Source organism: Lagopus leucura, unplaced genomic scaffold (genome assembly GCF_019238085.1).
Source record: "Lagopus leucura isolate 7727_CA_CO unplaced genomic scaffold, USGS_WTPT01 Super-Scaffold_100024, whole genome shotgun sequence".
NCBI classification, from domain to species: domain Eukaryota; kingdom Metazoa; phylum Chordata; class Aves; order Galliformes; family Phasianidae; genus Lagopus; species Lagopus leucura.
In genome coordinates this window covers 2,702,593-2,720,651 of record NW_024962276.1, presented here as the reverse complement: position 1 = coordinate 2,720,651, position 18,059 = coordinate 2,702,593, and the positions used below count along the sequence as shown (strand labels likewise).

General features: G+C 46.6%; 1 protein-coding gene across 3 annotated transcripts in view; it reads left to right on the top strand.

The window, feature by feature from the left end:
* CLIP2 (CAP-Gly domain containing linker protein 2) overlaps nucleotides 1-18,059 on the top strand; it is a 58,933-nt gene that overhangs the window by 32,804 nt on the left and 8,070 nt on the right. The window contains exons 5-13 of one of the 3 annotated variants that reach the window (XM_042879564.1): nucleotides 2,884-3,097; nucleotides 3,994-4,191; nucleotides 5,440-5,543; nucleotides 6,859-6,919; nucleotides 10,081-10,185; nucleotides 11,929-12,873; nucleotides 15,762-15,819; nucleotides 17,036-17,119; nucleotides 17,892-18,048. In XM_042879564.1, the coding sequence (XP_042735498.1) occupies nucleotides 2,884-3,097; nucleotides 3,994-4,191; nucleotides 5,440-5,543; nucleotides 6,859-6,919; nucleotides 10,081-10,185; nucleotides 11,929-12,873; nucleotides 15,762-15,819; nucleotides 17,036-17,119; nucleotides 17,892-18,048 (1,926 nt within the window). Of the gene's footprint in view, nucleotides 1-2,883; nucleotides 3,098-3,993; nucleotides 4,192-5,439; nucleotides 5,544-6,858; nucleotides 6,920-10,080; nucleotides 10,186-11,928; nucleotides 12,874-15,761; nucleotides 15,820-17,035; nucleotides 17,120-17,891; nucleotides 18,049-18,059 lie in introns of those variants that run through there. The other 2 variants (XM_042879567.1, XM_042879565.1) reach the window with 2 other exon arrangements.

The window sequence follows — 18,059 nt, the reverse complement described above, 5'->3', positions numbered from 1 at the left end:
TCTCCTTTTCTCCATGCTGAACAGACCCAGTTCACTCAGCCTTTCCTCATAGCAGAGATGCTCCAGGCCCTTCACCATCTTCGTGGCCCTCCGCTGGACTCTTTCCAAGAGATCCCTGTCTGTTTTGTACTGGGGAGCCCAGAACTGGACGCAGTGCTCCAGTTGAGGTCTTACCAGGGCAGAGCAGAGGAGGAGGATCACCTCCCTCAACCTGCTGGCCACGCTCTTTTTAATGCACCCCAGGATGCCATTGGCCCTCTTGGCCACAAGGGCACACTGCTGGCTCATGGCCGACCTGTCGTCCACCAGGACACCCAGGTCCCTCTCCGCAGAGCTCTCCTCCAGCAGCTCATCCCCCAACCTGTACTGGTGCATGGAATTATTCCTGCCCAGATGCAAGACTCTACACTTGCTTTTGTTAAACCTCATCCATTTTTTTTTTGCCCAGCTCAGCTCATTTTGCTGATGGATCTTACCAGTTCTGCCTCAATGGACTCTTCCGTCATTTTTGTCTCAAAAAAAGTCTTTGTTGTATCTAGATGACCAGGCGGGGACACCCAGCAAGCTTCCCAAGAAGTGATGTTTCTGTTCACGTAGAAATGAGATGAGGGAGTGCCCCCAGAATCACATCCTGAGTTTGATGATGTTCAGATCAGTGCTTTGACCCTCACCCAACACAGGTGGAACTGATTTCCTGTCCTCCACGAGCCCCTTTCAGGGGAAATACAGTTGATTTTGCAGAGCTTCTTAAGGGAAACTCGCATTAAAAGTGAGCTTTAACTTTGAAAACAACTCAGGAACTGAGAGTTCCTCTGCTGTTAAAGCTCAGGTTCTGTAATAAAGGTTTCTTATGTTGAATCAGCAGTCATATGTTCTCATTTAAAATCAGAGAAACTCTGCCTTGTTCAATGTCAGGGCAAGAAAGCAGTAGATGATTGGCAGCAGATGGCTGAGTTCCAGCCTATTCTCAAATCAAAAGAATCAATGTGATGGAGTGGATCCAAGTCCCTGCTTTCTTTATCATGCAAAATAAATTATCTCTAAGCTTAATCTTCAGGTTGTCAAGAAATGATTTATTGTCTTTGTGCATATGGGATGCGAGGAAGGCAGATGTGAGTGGTCAGGGTGCTTTCTGCTTCTTGTCTTCACACCTCTATTGCTGGGTTTTGAAAGCCCAGTTTTTGAAGGCCATCTTACTTCTGGAACTGCTGTGTCATGGTTTTTTTTTGCTATGTTGTGTACTGTGTCTGCAAGATGTCTCTTGTCTTGCATTTCATGCTTTGTTTCTGCTCTTGATTCTATGGCAGGATCAAGGAAATACAGTGAATTCAGAGTTTCTGGTTAAAGAGGGGAAATTTAGGGGAAGGTGTAAGGCACCCCTGCCCTGTGCATCCCAGCCAATGATGCAGATCTCCTAGCATAGTAAACACATGCCCCTGCTCATCCCTTGAGCCTTCATCTAACCTTCTGGTTTTGCAGCAGTGAGAATGGCTCATTGGCAGCTGCCAGCACACACTGATTTCATCAGCAGGGTTTTAGAGGAAAGCCCTCATAATAAACCTGACTCCCTTGGGACATGCAGGCACCTCTTAAACTGCCTTTCCAATGTTTGCCATGGCTGCTAGGTGTTCCTGGATACTGCCCTGAGTTCATCCTGCCAGAATTAGTCTGGGAAGAGACTGCCAAGGGCTCTGCTTTGGTGCTTGTTGCCATCTAGTGAGCATGCTTGGCCTGGCTGCCCAAGGCTCTGTGCTGCAGTACCTGGTTGCTACAGCTGTGCTAAGGCAACGAGGGGTAAATGAGTAGCAAAGGATTCCATCCCCATCCTTGCTGAGGTGAGCTCTCTGGGTGAGCTGATGGTAGATCAGCTGAATTTACCAATTCTCCTCAAGCTGAAGAAGGTTTTCTAGCAGATGTTTCTGCTGCCAACTGTTCTGCACCCAATTCCTGTTTACGAACTGTAAAAAAGTTAACTGCAACCACTTCCAGTCTGGACTAAAAGTAGGTGGGTAGATGCAGTGTGATGCAGGTTCTAATTTGCAAACAGCTGCTGAGGGGCTGTGTTGTAAAGCCCCAAGTACCAGTTTGTGTTTAGAATGTGTAGACCAGTGCCATGCTGTTGGGCTGCCTGTGCCAGATGTGGTTGAAAAGATGATGCTGAGGAAGGCTTTGTCTGGTTTGCAAGAGGTCACACAGATTTTCCTGCTTTTTTTCCATTCTGGATTAAGATCTGCCTGTGGCACGCTGGATTTTCCAAACCCAGGAGCCTTAGCAGCAAACAGGGGGCTAAGCAGTTTTGGATCATAGGGTCTTTTTTTTTTTTTTTAAGGGTTATTTTTTGGGGAAGGGGGGGAGGAGTGGGGAATTGAGCAGGTGTTTGAAAACAAATTGCTTTCTTCTGGGTGGGGATCAGGCTGTTCTCTGGCCTCCCAAGCACACAGAGCTCTGTGACGCAGCCCTGTGACCGCTTCCAAGTAAAAGCCGTTTGGAAGCAGCTGCTCACGTCTGGAGAAAAAGGACTTGTGCTGGCAGAGCTTGAGCTGAAAGCTGCTACTCCTCATGCTCTGGAAGGACAAATTTACTGGTAGAACACAGTGCAGAGCTCTATGATTTGTGAATACACTTTGCTGTGCGACTTTCTTGCAAGTAGGGTGGAGAGCACCCAGATGCTGGTTTGGGGAGGCCTGGTTTGCTTCTTGAAGGAAGGAGTGTGTGTGCTCTCATTGCATTTGTGTATTGGGATACTATCTGGGCAACCACATGTCTCTTTCCTGATAGCTCATCAAAATGTGTAGCAATTAGTGCGTGGCAATGCCCTTCTGCAGGGCTTGGGCAAGGTGGATGCTATCACCCTTCTGACACAGAGCATCTCTCCTGTTGCAGGTATTTTCAGTGCCCTCCCAAGTTCGGCCTCTTTGCTCCCATCCACAAGGTGATTCGGATTGGGTTTCCATCAACCAGCCCTGCCAAGGCGAAGAAGAGCAAGCGGATGGCCATGGGAGTGTCTGCCCTAACCCACAGCCCCAGCAGCTCCTCCATCAGCTCCGTCAGCTCTGTGGCTTCATCTGTTGGGGGCAGGCCCAGCCGCAGTGGGCTGGTAAGTGGCTTTTTCCACTCTCCATCTGCTGAGGGACTCAGCTCTGCGAGGTGGGAGGGCTGGAGTTCGGTTTCAGCAGCTGCACTGGGGCAGCTGCTCCTTCCCTGTCAATGAGATGAGGAAAGTGGAGTTTGGGATATGGTTTCCGACCTTACAAATTGGACTCCTTCCACGGATGTGAGAGGTGTAACCAGACACTGAGCAATTGTGACCATTAGAGTCACAATTTGCAATGGGCTGCACCTCAGCTCTGCTGTCAAGTGCAAGTTTTGTTATAAGATCCCTGTACAAAATGCCATTGCTTCCTGCCCATGTGTTTGTGTAGCAGTGTGCTGTTAAGCAGCTCTGCCTTCCAGCCCTGCAGTGACTGCGTTTTAGCTCCAAGGGCTGACATTCTCCTGGATCACATGCCTTGTGCTTTGGAAGATGCTCAAGAAGGCAGACACCAGAGCAGCAGAAATATCATTAAAAGCTCTGACGTAGTGTGTGCTGCATAGCACCTGCAGTCCTCTTGGCTGGGGACAAGGGTGCAGTATCCATCACTGGGAGTGGATCCAACCAAACAACACCACTCTCCTTTTGAGTTCAATCTTCCTAACTGAGCTCGCTTTGGGACTGCACCAATGCTGGGCATCAACAAAATATATTTTAAAAGGCAGGCAGTACAGTGCATGCTAATCTTTCTTAACCCAATTCCCACCTTTTGGGAAGTGATTCTTCCATTGCAGCATGGCAGAGCAAGGTTTCTGCCGACTCATTAACCTGGCCTGTGAGGCCCAGAGGTTCCAAAGCTGGAACTGCAGTTCTGTACAGCCTAATAAATGATCAGTAGACCTGAACTTCAAGCTATTCTAGACTGGTGAGAACATGGCTTTATTCTGTCTCCTCTTCTTCAGCTGACAGAGACCTCCTCTCGTTACGCCCGTAAAATCTCTGGCACCACGGCTCTCCAGGAGGCTCTGAAGGAGAAGCAGCAGCACATCGAGCAGCTGCTGGCAGAGCGTGACCTGGAGCGGGCCGAGGTGGCCAAAGCCACCAGTCACATCTGTGAGGTGGAGAAGGAGATTGCCATCATGAAGGCCCAACACGAGCAGGTAGGAGGAGGGGTGGCCCTGAGGGCGCTGAGGCCATGACACTCTTGCCCAAAGAAGCTGTGGGTGCCCCATCCCTGGAGGTGCCCAAAGCTGTGGGTGAGCACTGGGCAGCCTGAGCTGGTGGGGGGCACCCAGCCCACAGCAGAGGGTTGGATCTGGATGGGCTGGAAGGTCCCTTCCAACCCAACCTGTTCCATGGTACCTCATGTGCAAACCAGGCTCTACCTTTCTGCCTTTTGTGTGGAGGAAGCTTCCCACGCAGCAGGCTTTCTCCATTCCTGCTGCTGGAACATGCTCTCTCTTCTTCAAGGAAGGAGCACAAACAGGGCTATGCCAGTCCAAGGACAGAAGGTAGTTTGCTTTTCAATAGATCTGGGTGCTGAAATGCAGTGGGAAACAAGCACAGTGCCCTGAGCCTCGGCTCAGCCACCCGCTCTGGCCTCGGCTGTGGCTGCACTGCGGCGTTCTATGATGCTGTCAGATGCTGCATCAGTTGGTGTAAGTCCCTGCTTATCCAGAGGGGATGATTTAATCATACTAAGAGTTGGCAACTGTAAGGAAAGCAGGCTGATCGTGCTAACACTTTGAATTTTGTTCAAGATTGTATGTGGATGCTATTTTATCCACCTGAATGTACAAAGAAAGGAGTCGCATGTTTATGCTGTTCATCAGTGTGTGGCTCCCTAATAAACTGTTCTTACCCTGAGTTCCTTGCTGCTGTTATAAACCCTGCTCAGCTGCAGGGAGCAGGGATGGGTAGCACTGACTCTCTTTGTGGTGGGCCACACCTGCCTGCCAGAACCATGGGAGGAAATGGTAAATCAACTGCAAGCTGACGTCTTCCTTCTGGAATGATATTTTCTGGTAATTATCAGTGATGAATTAATGGGAGCCTAAAATGATTCTCCTGCTCAGTGATGAGGGCAGAACTGGATCTGGTGACTTTGGACCAGGTTTTCAAAACTGTTTGGGCTATGAGTGCTTAAATCTAATCAGAGCTGGATTCTCCAAAGGGCTCCAATCTGAAAGACACTGAAACATGGATCAGATTTACAGCTGGAGGAGATTGAGCAGGTTTTTTTGATGCTTATGTCCTGGGCTTTTTGGCAAATCTACCTTCTTACAATAGCAGCCTCTGAAATAGATCATTAGAACCTTCTGTTCCCTTGTTCTGATCCTTTTTTTTAAACAGTTCTGTACCTCAAATGTTGCCAGCTTTTGTGAGTCGGGTTCTTTTTGTTGCTGCAGTATGTCACAGAGGCAGAAGGGAACCTCCAGCGAGCACGAGCTCTGGTGGATGGGATGCAGAAGGAGAAGATTGAACTGCTGAACCAACTGGAAGAGGAGAAGAGGTAAAATGGGAGTGAATGGGCGTGGGAGAGGTGAAACCACGTAAGAGATGAAGCTCTTAGCTGTGAATGGCGTTGGTTGGATGTAAGGACAAGAAAGTGACTGGAGAGACATCCTGGGATGTCTCCTTGTATTTCACATGTGCTGTGCTCCCCTGTCTTGGCTACTACAATCTGCCTATTGCTTGGTTGGACCCATATTCTTGCCAAATACAGGTAGTTTTTCAGACAAAAAGCACTTCTGTTCCTGATGGGGACTCCAAACTGCTGGCACACCTGTGAGGACCCCAGTAACAACTTTCAGGCTGCTTGCATGTCCATGAGCATGTGACAATGGCAGATATTGCCCTATCTGTACAATGTGGGCAACAGTTCTCTGCCACTGCTGGCTGATGGCCAAACAGCCTTGGTCTCCTGCTGGGCTATGAACCTATTGAAGGCTTCCAACCATCTTCCCCCCTTTTTTGGTTCCTGATACTGAAGATACTGAACAGGGAGAAGTAGCATATATATCTCTCTGTGATGTGGTAATCTCGTGGACGTTGTGAGAAATGGAAGTCAAACTGGAATACAGTGCAATTCCCCATGTCCCAGGGGCCCCATGTGATGATGCATGCATTTCCTTTCTGGATGAGAGGAAAGATCTGTTTGTCATTCTTGGAGGCCAATTGCTCCATACGTATAACTGAACCCTCCGGTGGGAACGAAGGCATTTCTGTGTGTTAACTGAGAAAGCTGGAAATGGTGCTGGTTTCAGTGGGACGGTGCTCCTCCTGGAGAGGAGTTGTTCATTCATGCTCTTTGGGCAAGCAGCTCATTTTCCCAGCTCCAGGAGGCCCTTTAACCCACAACAGCTGAGCTATTTCCTAAATATCAACAGATGCCTCCTCTAATTAGAGGAGGTTTAGACAAGGAGGCTTGTTTATGAAGTTAGATATGTACTCTCACAGCTATTTTTGTCTCTGTAACTGAATCAGAGCCCTTACATCTGGCTGCCAGCGTAACATCTTCATTACTGCTATTTTTTTTTTAAATCAGTAAAGAGAACAAAGAAGACTGAGTTCAGCAGAAGATTGAATTACTGTGTATTGTTATGAGATTTTACGTTCAGACTTTGCAAAAGAGTCCTAGGCACTTCCAGTATGTGGCTTTATGTGTATTTATGCACGGGAAATCGGTGCAACCTCTGCACTTTTTATGTAAAGTTCCTTCTTTTCTCATCTTTTTATTGCACAAGGGTGGCCCGTGTGCAACAGCTGCTAGTAGGGTGCTCATCTGGGTGTTACTGATTGCTCTTTGTCTCTTCTTCCTCCCACAGGAAAGTGGAGGACTTGCAGTTCCGTGTGGAAGAAGAATCCATTACCAAGGGGGATTTGGAGGTAATCCCCACTGCCCTCACTGAGATGTGGGGGCCAAACTGGGAGCTGTGTGTGTGGTAATTCCTACCTGACTCTCTCTGCATCCTCTTTACTGATGGCTGTGGATATGCTACAAAAACTGTGACGATTGATCTTTGGTATGTTGCCCCATCACTGGTAACAGTAGGAGTTGCCTAGAATTGCTCGTGTCCAGCCAGCCTGGCTTTAGGTTTTGCCATGAGTTGTCAAGTTGTGTTAAAATTTGTTGCAATTAATAAACTGGAAGTGGTATTAGGAGCTTGTCCTGAGTATGTGCAAAGAAGGAGAAGGAAATATTTCTGTGAAAGTGAGGCTCTGCCCTGCAGGTGTTAATTGTGGGGCTTTCCTCATCTTTAGCTATCGTGCTAGGTTGGTAACAGCCAGGAAAATCAAAGGACCTGCTTCAATTCTATCAGCAAAGGGCCAGGAAAATGTGAAAACTAGGAGTATGTTGCTCTGGATGTGACTGTCTTGGTATAAGCTTGTCTTTATCCAAAAGATAAGTAGAATCATGTTTGATGGATGTAAATCCGCAGTGCCCTGATGGCAGACCTGTGCCAAAGGACAGCAAAGTGCAGTTCCTGCCCTAGTGAGTGGGGAATGAAGTGGGTTTGATACTGAGCTGAGCTGATTGCTTTCCCCCAGTGCTTTAGAGAAGGGTCACTGATCCATCAGTCCCTTTGGGATGAGCACCAGATGTGATGCTCAGAAGTGATTCTCCTTTTCCCTGTGGTTTTTGGCTTTAGGGTTTGTCCTGTTGGACAGTTCCATCCTTGATGCATTATAAACTTGAGTTTTTCAGCGTTTGGAGCTATGGATCCAATATTCAGACATTCGACACAGTGGGAGGATTTCTGTGCTTAGCCTTGAAATGTGATCACAATTTAAGTCCTCTTTTGGTCCCAATTGGCACTGCTGATGCTTTGGAAGATGGAAGGCAATGGCAGGGAAAACAAACAAACTTGGCAGAAAAGCTTTTTATAGTGTAAAACTGTTGTTACAGAAAAATATTTCCTTGGAGAGGTTGTTCCTCGTGCTTCTCTCCTGGAATCTGCATGGCACTTCACACACCACTGGAAATTCTGAGACTAATAATGGGGATTAAGTCTGAAATGCAGTTCTGACCTTCCTCAAAGGGAAACTTTGATTTGAAGCTGACTCTTGGGGACTAGGCAAATCAAATGGCATAAAATAAGAAATAAAGGAGAAGTTCTTGCAAATACTAAATCAAGCTGTGTTTAAGGCCTGTAAAAAGTCGATCCAGCTTTCTTCCCTGTTTTGTTGTTGGTTTTTTTTCTCCTCTGTTTTCATACTGATTTTCAAGACTTGGAGAACAGTAGGTTTGATGGATGCTGAGAAGGAATATCAGGTGGCACTGAGGTGGCTTGCTGGAAATCTGCGCGCCGACCTCAGGAATCCTGAGAAAGTCCTTTGTGGAGATTCAGAGTTGAGTTCTGTGGTAGGTCAGCATCTGTGGGCTACATGACTTACCAGCAGTGAGGGCAGTTTCAGAAGTTTACGTTACTGAAAGGTATGTGGGTATTTTGAGCAAGAGTAAACTAATGAAAGTTCATTCGTGTTAATGGAATAACCATCCCTGTGAATGAATTCAAACCTGGAGCTCCATCTGAAGGTGTGGATCTTTGAGCTGTGTGGAGAATGGGAGAAGCCACTTGGTACCAAGTTAGAGTACCAAGGCTTGATTTTCTTGAATTAGGATGTGTTCAAAGAACTTCATTGCATTGCAGTGATGTTAACTGAGACGTTTGATAGTGTTTTGTGTTTTTGAGACCATACCTTTTTCCTCCTCCTGGGCTCAAACAGATCATGTAGGATATGGAGTAATCTGAATGTACCTGGTAGCTGAGATCTTTACAGTCTGTGTAAAATGGTATGTTTCAAGGCAAGAGAAATATGGATTTTCACAAGTATCAACTTCATTTGTAGACACCAATCAAACATTTGCAAAAAAACCAAACAAACGAACAAAAAACACACAAATCATAAAACCGATTCCAATAGAGAAAGCAAATAATTCTATTGAAAATGAAGGTCAGAAAAGGGAGATTATAAATACATATATATTATATTCAGAGCAAGTTCCTTTTATGGTATGTCCAGTTTATTCCAAAGGAAAGTGTTATTGTAAGCTGGGGTGGGGTTTGCATCCACTTTTCCCATGTATCCCCTCTTTAGTTTACGGGAAGCTTAACGTGATGTGACAGTGGTGATTGCAGAGCCCTGACGTTTGCCACCAAGGGCATCTATATGGTGCTTCTGCTTAAAGGGGGAACACTGTATGGAGTCAGTGCTCTTGGATTTGGTCAGGTTATGACAGCTGCTTGTGCTTAGCTTACTTATCTGTGCTATTTTTCTCAAGCTGTCTTTTGTAAGAGCCTACTAGTTTTAGGTTTTTGAAATTGCTTTGAAACTCACAGCAGCCCTATTCAAAATTAAGCACTGATTTGTATTACAGCCTGGTACCTGTATTTCTTTGATTTATGCTCAGTGCAGTGTGGTTTGGTTTTAGCAGACGCTGAGCACAGTATGACCTGCTGTTGTGTTTTTTTCACCTAGTGCAGGGTTCAAGGTGTCTCCAGAGCAAAAAGGATGGGAACTTCCAATACTTTTCAGTCAACCTGAAGAGCGAGAGACCTCTTTGTGTATCATCACTTCTTACTTTGGAACCCAGAACTGCAGCGTGCAATGATGCACAGTTTGAGAGTTTTATTTTTTAGCAGTCCTACTGTAAATCTGATCAACCTTATGAGGAGAGGTGTGGGAGAATCATTGCAAGATCGTTTTGTGATGCAAGGGTCTTGTACTGGTGGTCTGCAGCAGGCAGAGTTCTGCTTTTTAGCAATTACCTTCAGTATACTCCTAATGCAGAGGGCCACTTTCCCCTTGGATTGCATTTTGTTGTGAATAGCTGCTATGAGTACCATGTAAAAATCCCACAGTGACCATTTTCTGTTTGGTTGGATTTTTCCTGCTTGTTTGGATCTTTATTCTCCTCCTGTTGTGAACTACCTTTCCTTATCCTGTATGCCAGAGATGATGTTGCAGCCTTCTCTTTCCCTCTCTCTCCCTCTCTCTCCCCTCCCTTTCCCCATCTCTACTGTTCCTTTCCCCTGTGTGACCAGACTCAGACGCAGTTGGAGCATGCCCGAATACGGGAGCTCGAGCAGAGCCTGCTGTTTGAGAAGGCACAGGCTGAGAAACTCCTCAGAGAATTAGAGGACACCAGGGTAATCCACTGCCACTTACCCTGCCTGCAGAACAGCGCTTGCCCCACGCTGATGCTCGTGATACCGCTTTGGGTTTCATTTTGGTTTATGCGGTTGATTGGTTTTGGCTTGAATGTAGGCATCCCTGATTTTTATTTGGTTTGGTTTTTCTTTGTTCTCTCCCTCCCTGGAAATGGTAGCACTGTCTGATTTCTAGCTTGGCTTCTTGCGGGGAGGACATGTTTCCCAGATTGAGCTTGCTTCTCTGCCCCATGCCACCATTTGACCATGAGCTCTTCACAACTCATCATTCAATTAACATGCTCAAATAATACCTGCAACCCTGCGCGATTCATGCTGCCCAGAGGCTGCAATAGGAAATAACATTGCAATCAGCATTCCTTTGTCCCTGCTCCGGCCGTGGGAGCTGTGGTTCAAAATGAAAGAGCAGTGGTGAGGCCAAATGGGACAGCTCCAATCCTTGTCCAGCAATGTATGTACGCACTGCCCATGTGAACCTGCACCCAATCCTGAAAGAATCACACAATTGTTAAGGTTGGAAAAGGCCTCTAAGATCGTCTCATCCAAATGTCCACCTAGCACCAACACTGCCCGCTAACCCGTGTCCCTTTTCCTAAAACACTTCCAGGGATGGTGACTCCACCACCTCTCAGCAACATGTTCCAATGCCTAACCGCTCCTTCTGAGGAGAAGTTCTTCCTAATATCCAACCTGACAGCTGCCAGATGTGGAAAGATCTTTCTCCTGCTGTTGGGTGGTGTGGGAAGTGGCCAGCTCACTGTGATGAGCCTGCTTCTCAGCAGTGGGTTTGTTAGAGTTGAAAACACAACTGTGAGGTTTTTCAAAAGGTTTCTAAATGGTTGGAGTGCCCCTTTGCCCAACTAAAAGCAAAACTGTCCAGTCCTCCTGGGCTGGTGCTTGTGGGGGATATGGAGAATGAAATGGAGTTATTTTGACACAGGGAAATTCAGTTGGTTTCTTTGTTTCTTCTGCTTTTTCCTAATATTTCAGCTGGTCATATCTCCTCTTCTACATCCATTGCCAGAGCACACCCAACTCCCCGTGACCAGCAGGCAGTTCTGCCCTCTTAGGTTGTGTTCATGTTGTATGGCACTGATCCACAGGCCTTATGCTCCCTGTTAACCATCATTAGATTTGTTGTCCTGCATCCTCTAGCCTTATTTTTACTTTCCTGACAAACTCTAACAAGTACTCACGCGTAAAATCCCTTTTCCTTTTTACACCAGGGTAAGCAAATGACAAGCAGAGGTGGGGTCTGTAGGCCAAGGTTTGCTGAGCAAGAATGGAAACATTTTGCTTAATGCTGGTTTCAATGCTTGCGGTCTTCCTGCATGTGCAGTCACATTTCCTCTGTGCATCATCTGGCAAGGTGCCTGGTCTGGAAATATAATGGCCTTTCAGGACATTATTTTTTCATAAACTGCTGATGCTGCTCCCTAGCAAACTTACAGGGTTTTGTCCAAGGTATGTATTTCTGTCTTGAAAATAAGTTGGCTCCTATTAGAAAAGCAAACTGGCCCAAAGATGCAGCTATCAGTTATCGGTGATAATTACCCTGGTGCAAAACTGTGCTCAGGTTGGAGGGTGCTGGGTGTCCTTCCCCTTTTATTTGAATTTTGACTAACGTACTTCGGATCTACTTCCACTGCAGCCCATTTCCTAAAGGGATGGGTGCAGCAATGGGCACTGGGTGCTGACTTTGTCTTCTCTGTCCCGTTGCAGCTGACCACGGTGGCGGAGCAGTCCCGGATCCTGCAGCTGGAGGAGGAGCTGAGCCTGCGGCGCAGCGAGGTGGATGAGCTGCGGCAGTGCTTGCGGAGCTCACACCAGGCAGAGACCCCCGAGCACAGCCTTGGCTTGCAGTCTGAGGCACTTCGTCTGCGGGATCAGCTGCTGTCTGCCAACAAGGAGCACCAGAAGGAGAGCAGCCAGCTGAAGGAAAAGTATGAGAAGACGTTAAAGAAGTACCAGCAGGAGATGGAGAAGCTGAAAGCCGTCAATGAGAAGTATTCGCAAGAAATCGTTGACTTAAAGCATAAGGTTCAGCAGGCCACCAATGAGAACATGGGACTGATGGACAACTGGAAGTCCAAGCTGGACACGTTAGCTTCTGACCACCAGAAGTCTCTGGAGGACCTCAAAGCCACACTGAACACAGGCCCTGACACCCAGCACAAGGAGATTGTGGAGCTGAAGGCGGTGGTGGAGAGCATCAAGATGGAACACCAGCTTGAGCTGGAGAACCTGAAGGCAAAGCATGACATCGAGACGGCTGTTCACATAAAGGAGAAAGAGAGCCTCAAGCTGAAGCTGCAGGAGGCTGTGGATGAAGTGGAAAAAAGTAACAGCAACTGGAAAATGCAACTGGAAACCAAAAGCAATCAGCACCTTCTCGAGCTCCAGGACGTGAAGGACAAGTGTCGGGATGCTGAGCTGAGGGTGCATGAACTGGAGAAACTTCACAGCGAATACAAAGATCAGACACAAGCAATAGCTTTCTTGAAAGAGCAGATTTCTTTAGCTGAGAAGAAGATGTCGGACTATGAAACTCTACAGAAAACAGAAGCCCAGAACAAACAGGAGATCCACAGATTGCAGGAAAAAGTGCTTGTCTTAGAGAACAAGCTGCAGTCCATGGAAGCCTTACATCCTTCTCAGCATGCAAATGTATGACTTCTGGGTCATTTTGCTTAGTTGTTATCAGTGTTAATAATTCTTCCTAGGAGTAGCACTCAGCTGCTGTCTTGTGCAGTTTGCTGAGGCTTCTGTGGTTTTACTTTCTGTTGATGATGCTTTTTCTGTGCTGCAGCTCCATTCGGGGACTTTCCATCCTTGAAAATCCTTACAGTGGTATAGAAAGTAAGAGTCAAAAGCAGGTGGGCCACATTTGGCTTCAAAGCTGTGTTAGTGTTGTGATAGCAGAACATGGCTGTTGTGGTCTGGCAGGGAGAGGTGCTCATTCTGAGAAAGCAGTGTCCTTAGCTGAAAAAGCATCATTTCTGCTGTGCATCTGTTGTTCTCTGAGGAGCTGCAACAGGCTTCAGGAGCAAGGTCCTCCAGGGGAAGGTGGAGGACAGGGTGAAAGAAGCATTGTGTGTGCTAAGGGAGAACATGGAGTATGATTTGAGAGCCTCAGCAGGGTTGAGCTGAGTGGAAAGCAAGCAGCGTGGCCTGATGGCATATTTGGGAGATGTTCGGAAATGCTGTAATTTATTGGGGTTGTAGTGGGAGAGCTGCTAGCAGGATTCAGAGTGGCACCAGGCCAGGGAAATAAAATGCCTGATTGAATGAGAATCCTGAGCCTTCCCCAGGAAGGCTAGGTGAAAGCAGTGGTACTGTGAAGTATGTGACTGACTCACAGGCTTTTCACTAGAGTGAAGCAGGGAGGTTGCCACCCATGGCCCTAGAGCAGGACCTCTGTTTGTGTTTGGCTTTGGCATGAGAAATGAGCTAGCAGCCAACTTGAGCTTGTCCACGTGGGGATGAGGAAAAGGAAAATAAGCCATAAACTGTTCACATTTTGAGAACATTCATTTGAAATCTATTACCAGGAGATGTAGTCTGTTCCAGACCGAGGTGCCAATGAAGTGGATATAATGTCTGTGTTTAATTTGCCAGCATGAACAACCCCTCTGAAATCATTTGTACCGCTAGGCAACAAAGTGAAGCCAATGAATTAGTGTTGGCCAAGTCAGAGCCTCATGCCTGCAGAAAGACTTCTTCCACTGAAGAGGAGGAAAAAAGGCTGAGGAGGGATCTGCAGCATTAATGGTCCTTCAAGGGTTGCTCAACATGTTTCCTCTAGTAAAGATGGTCATGAACAATAAGTACAGCTGTGGCCCTGGGAAAAGCGAGTTGTTATTACAGTGCATCGTATATTATAGCCAAGATTTAAAAAAGAATGAATGTAAAAGAAACTTGAGGCTTGTTCCAGAGCCATTTAAATAAGTGAGAGGGCTCTGGGGATTTTATTGGTATTGGATTAGAACCAGGAAGTCTTGAAGTAATTATTTTTAAGTGTGTGTCGATTAAAATCAGGAAAACTTGGGAAGAAATCCATTGATGAAAGCCTTTGAGTGTCACAGAATAAATTCTATCTTAAAACAGCTAATTTAATGTGACTGTAGCTATCCAAATATTTTGAGCAAACCAATGTCTCATGACTGTGAACGTGCCTTCTTTCCTATGTCTCCAAGTGAGAACAGAGCAGTTAGATAGTTTTCTGTGCCAGAAATGCATCTGGCAACGTGTTTCCCCTTCAGGTGTGCTCCTGCTTCTGTTCAAGCTGGGTCCTGCAGTGTGCATGAGCTGCTGGGGCTTTCAGCAGTGGTGGCTGCAGCAATTGCTCAGTCTGAACACTGTGTCCTAAAGTCCCACCAAAGGCTGCTGGATGGGAGGAGGCTTCAAGTGCTGAGCTGTAGCCTCTGCAATGGAAAACATTTTTATTATTTACTTGTTTGTTAGTAAGCAGGTAGAAGTCAAAGGCTGGTAGTTGCATGGTGCCAAATTGGACAGGTAATGAAATTTCATGCTGTAGCTTACCTGAATCTGCCTTGAGATGAAGCCTGAAATCTGGGAAGTGGATGTTTGGCAACTGTGTGCAGCTCAATGGTGTTGTAGGGGAGAAATTACCCTGGCTGGGGCAGAAGTGAAGTCTCCTGGGTCGGGATGGATTTTCCCCTGTTAGGGGGTTGTGCAATGGCCACCCTCTCTCCAGGGTGTTTGGGATTCCCTTGGAATCTCCTGGCCATTTGCACTGAGTCTGGAGAGATGAACTATAGGATTTTGTGGGAAAAGAAAGGAAAAAGTGAGAGGGGATGCATGTGAGAGGATTTCCATCTGTATGAGAGCCCATGCTTCTGTTGGGTACCGTGCAGCAGGTACAAGTGCAACTGTGTCACTTGCCACACACTGCCCAAGGGCAGCCTCTCCATGTTAATACTGCTGTGGATGTTGTCCATGTGTAGGCTGGGCACAGTTTGATGCCATTTGTCTGGCTTCCATTTGAGACTGTCGTGTCTCAAGAAGACTGACAGTCTGTGCTCTTCCTGAGGTCTGCGCTGTTTTAATTGTACTCATTAATGCTTCAGGCACATTGTTTCTCTTGGTGATCCTATGGAACTATGCCTGTGCCATTCCCATGTGGGGTACCTGGGGGTAGTGCTGTGTTATTCCAAGTTGTTGTCTTCAATAAGTGTATTTGCACCCAGTGGAAGTGTTTGCCATTCTCTAAGCCTCATGAGGTTACAGATGAGATGGAGATCTTTGTATGTTTTTCTGAACAGGGGCAGTCTTGAAGTGTTGATGAGAACACATGAACAGCCATCCCAAAGGGTGTGCTTTATGGAGTGGTGCTGGATCAGGAGACCTCTGGTAGTACCCAAGTGGAGAAGCAACTCCACAAAAGTTTGCTTTCCTCTTGGAAGACTGTAAAGCATCCAGACTTGGGTGCAATCCCACTTCTACTGCTTGGATGGGGCTTTGTGGTTGTTGGTTTTGCTTAGAGTCTTTGAGTTGAGGGCTGTTTAATATCTCATATTCTACATTTATTTCAGATGATTGATACTAATGATATTTCAGAAGAGAAGATAAGGATGAAGCAGACCATGGAAGGTAGGTCATGAAGCATTCCAGCAACTCACGTGCTGTCCCTTCCTCTGCTATTCTGCTCTTGCAGGCACAGCTACAATGAAAGGAGCCTGAGAAGTCATGTTTTTCTTTTTTTTCTTTCTTTCTTTTTTCTTTTTTTTTTTTGCTAGATAGCATTTGCTGTCTGCTCCCTCTAATGTAGAGGTGGCGGTTTTCATTTTTTGTTGTGCACTCACCATGTAGGCGGTGCAGGTTGGGGACAGATCTGGGGAAATGGGCTCACTCCATCCCACCCTTATGTTACAGAGGTAAAACTTGGTCACTGAGCATACTGTGCTTCTATAAGGGCACTGCTCATGGTAGGTATTTTTATTAAGCTTGCTATACATCATAGCCATCCTTTGAATAAAGCCCAGAATTTATCACTTGTGAAGTTTATATGATGTCGCTTGGAAGCTGAATTGCTTTTAACCTCCCTGACCAAATGGGTGAGCTGTGACTCCCAGTCCCAGCAACGACAGAGCTGCACGATTGCACCTGAATGACCCAGACAGACTCTGGGTCTCTCTTCCTCTTGAGAAGGATGTCCTATTGCGTGCGTCTTGAGTTTGGTCCTTTGTGGAGAATCTGGGGCTGATCTGAGATGCCTGAGATCCTTCCTGATCACCCCTTCTCTTGTTCATTCCTACAAAACTCAGGTTTCTTCATTCTTTCTTAGGGTTTATTGGTCTGTTTTTAGCAGAAAAGCCTTGCCAGATGACCAAGAGCTAACTTGTCACTTCCATTTTCAAATGGTACTTGGTTTATAGTTATATCTGTTTCTCAATTATTCATCTCTAAGGAGTCTGTTTTCTGCAAATCCCTTTTTAAAGCCCTTCTGAGGATGCAGCAATCTAAAAGGAGATCACTGGGACTTTTCCAGGAACTTAGATTTTGCTCAGAGTTTCATTACCCTTTATTTTTGCTCAATTTTTGCTTTCTTAAACCTGTATCGTTGGCTTCCTAGCTGTGTAACCTGCCTCCTCATGCCTCCTAGTGCTGAGTGGTGGTGAGGTGCAGGGTGAAGAATGTGTGTTACCCCTCTGCTGCTGCTTCTCTGCTGATGTGGAGTTGCCTCTGGTGCCCATCACACCCCGTTTATGGCACTCTGAACCCTGACCCTAGATTCAACACCTTCCTGATTTGCACAGAAGGTTTTCTAGGCTTCTAATCCTTGTCTTTTCTTTTCATCTTACTGGAGACCTTCAAGACAAACTGAGTAAAAGAGACAAAGAGGTGTCATCACTGGTGTCCCAGACCGAAGCCCTAAGGGCCCAAGTAAGTGGTAAGTTTCCCTAATCCAATGCAGGTGGGAACAAGGTGCTTCTTTGCTCATCTTTCATCTTTCTGTTGAATAAGAGCCCAGGTGCTCAAAGACAGGTGTAAAACATGTAAAACCATGTAAAGAACACGTGTAAAGACATGTAAAACATGGCACTGTCTGTTAGTGGTGCTGCTGGTAAAAATTTGAGAGTTCTAGTCCAAGAGAACACATGATAGAATCACAGGATGGATCAGGTGGGAGGGAACTTTAGAGATCATCTGCTTCCAACCCCCTGCATGGGCTGGTTGCAAGCCCTGTCCAGCTTGGCCTTGAATGGCTCCAGGGATGAGGAACCCACAACCTCTCTGGGCAACCTGTGCCAGCACCTTGCGGCTCTCTGAGTAAAACATTTATTCCTAACATGTAACCTAAATCTCCCCTCTTTTATTTTACAGCTGTTCCCCATTGTCCTGTCTCACACTGTGTAAAAAGTCAGTCCCCTCCTGCTTTGTAAGCTCCCTTCAAGCACTGGAAGGCTGCAATGAGGTCTCCCCAGAGCCTTCTTTTCTGTAGAAGGCATTTGCATGAGCAAGGAGGGGTTTGGGCTCACTGGAGGAAACAGAGAAACAAATGGAGCTTGGTGTGATGTTCCTGAAATCTTCCCTTAAACGGGGCCAGATCCAGAGCTTACCAGCCCTGTGTTTTTAAGACTGAGAACTGGGAAAGGCGAAAGTAGAAGTAATTAAAGGACTAAGCAACTTTTCTTCCCCCTTGTATCCTCTGCTTCTCCTAGCTTTGGAAAACAAATGCAAAACCACGGAAAAGAAGGCAGATACGGTGTTAAAAGAAAAGAAGAGGCTGGAAGGGGAGCTGGAAGCCTTGACCAGGAAAACACACGATGCGTCGGGGCAGCTGGTCCTGATCAGCCAGGAGCTCCTCAAGAAGGAAAGGTCAGTGTGCA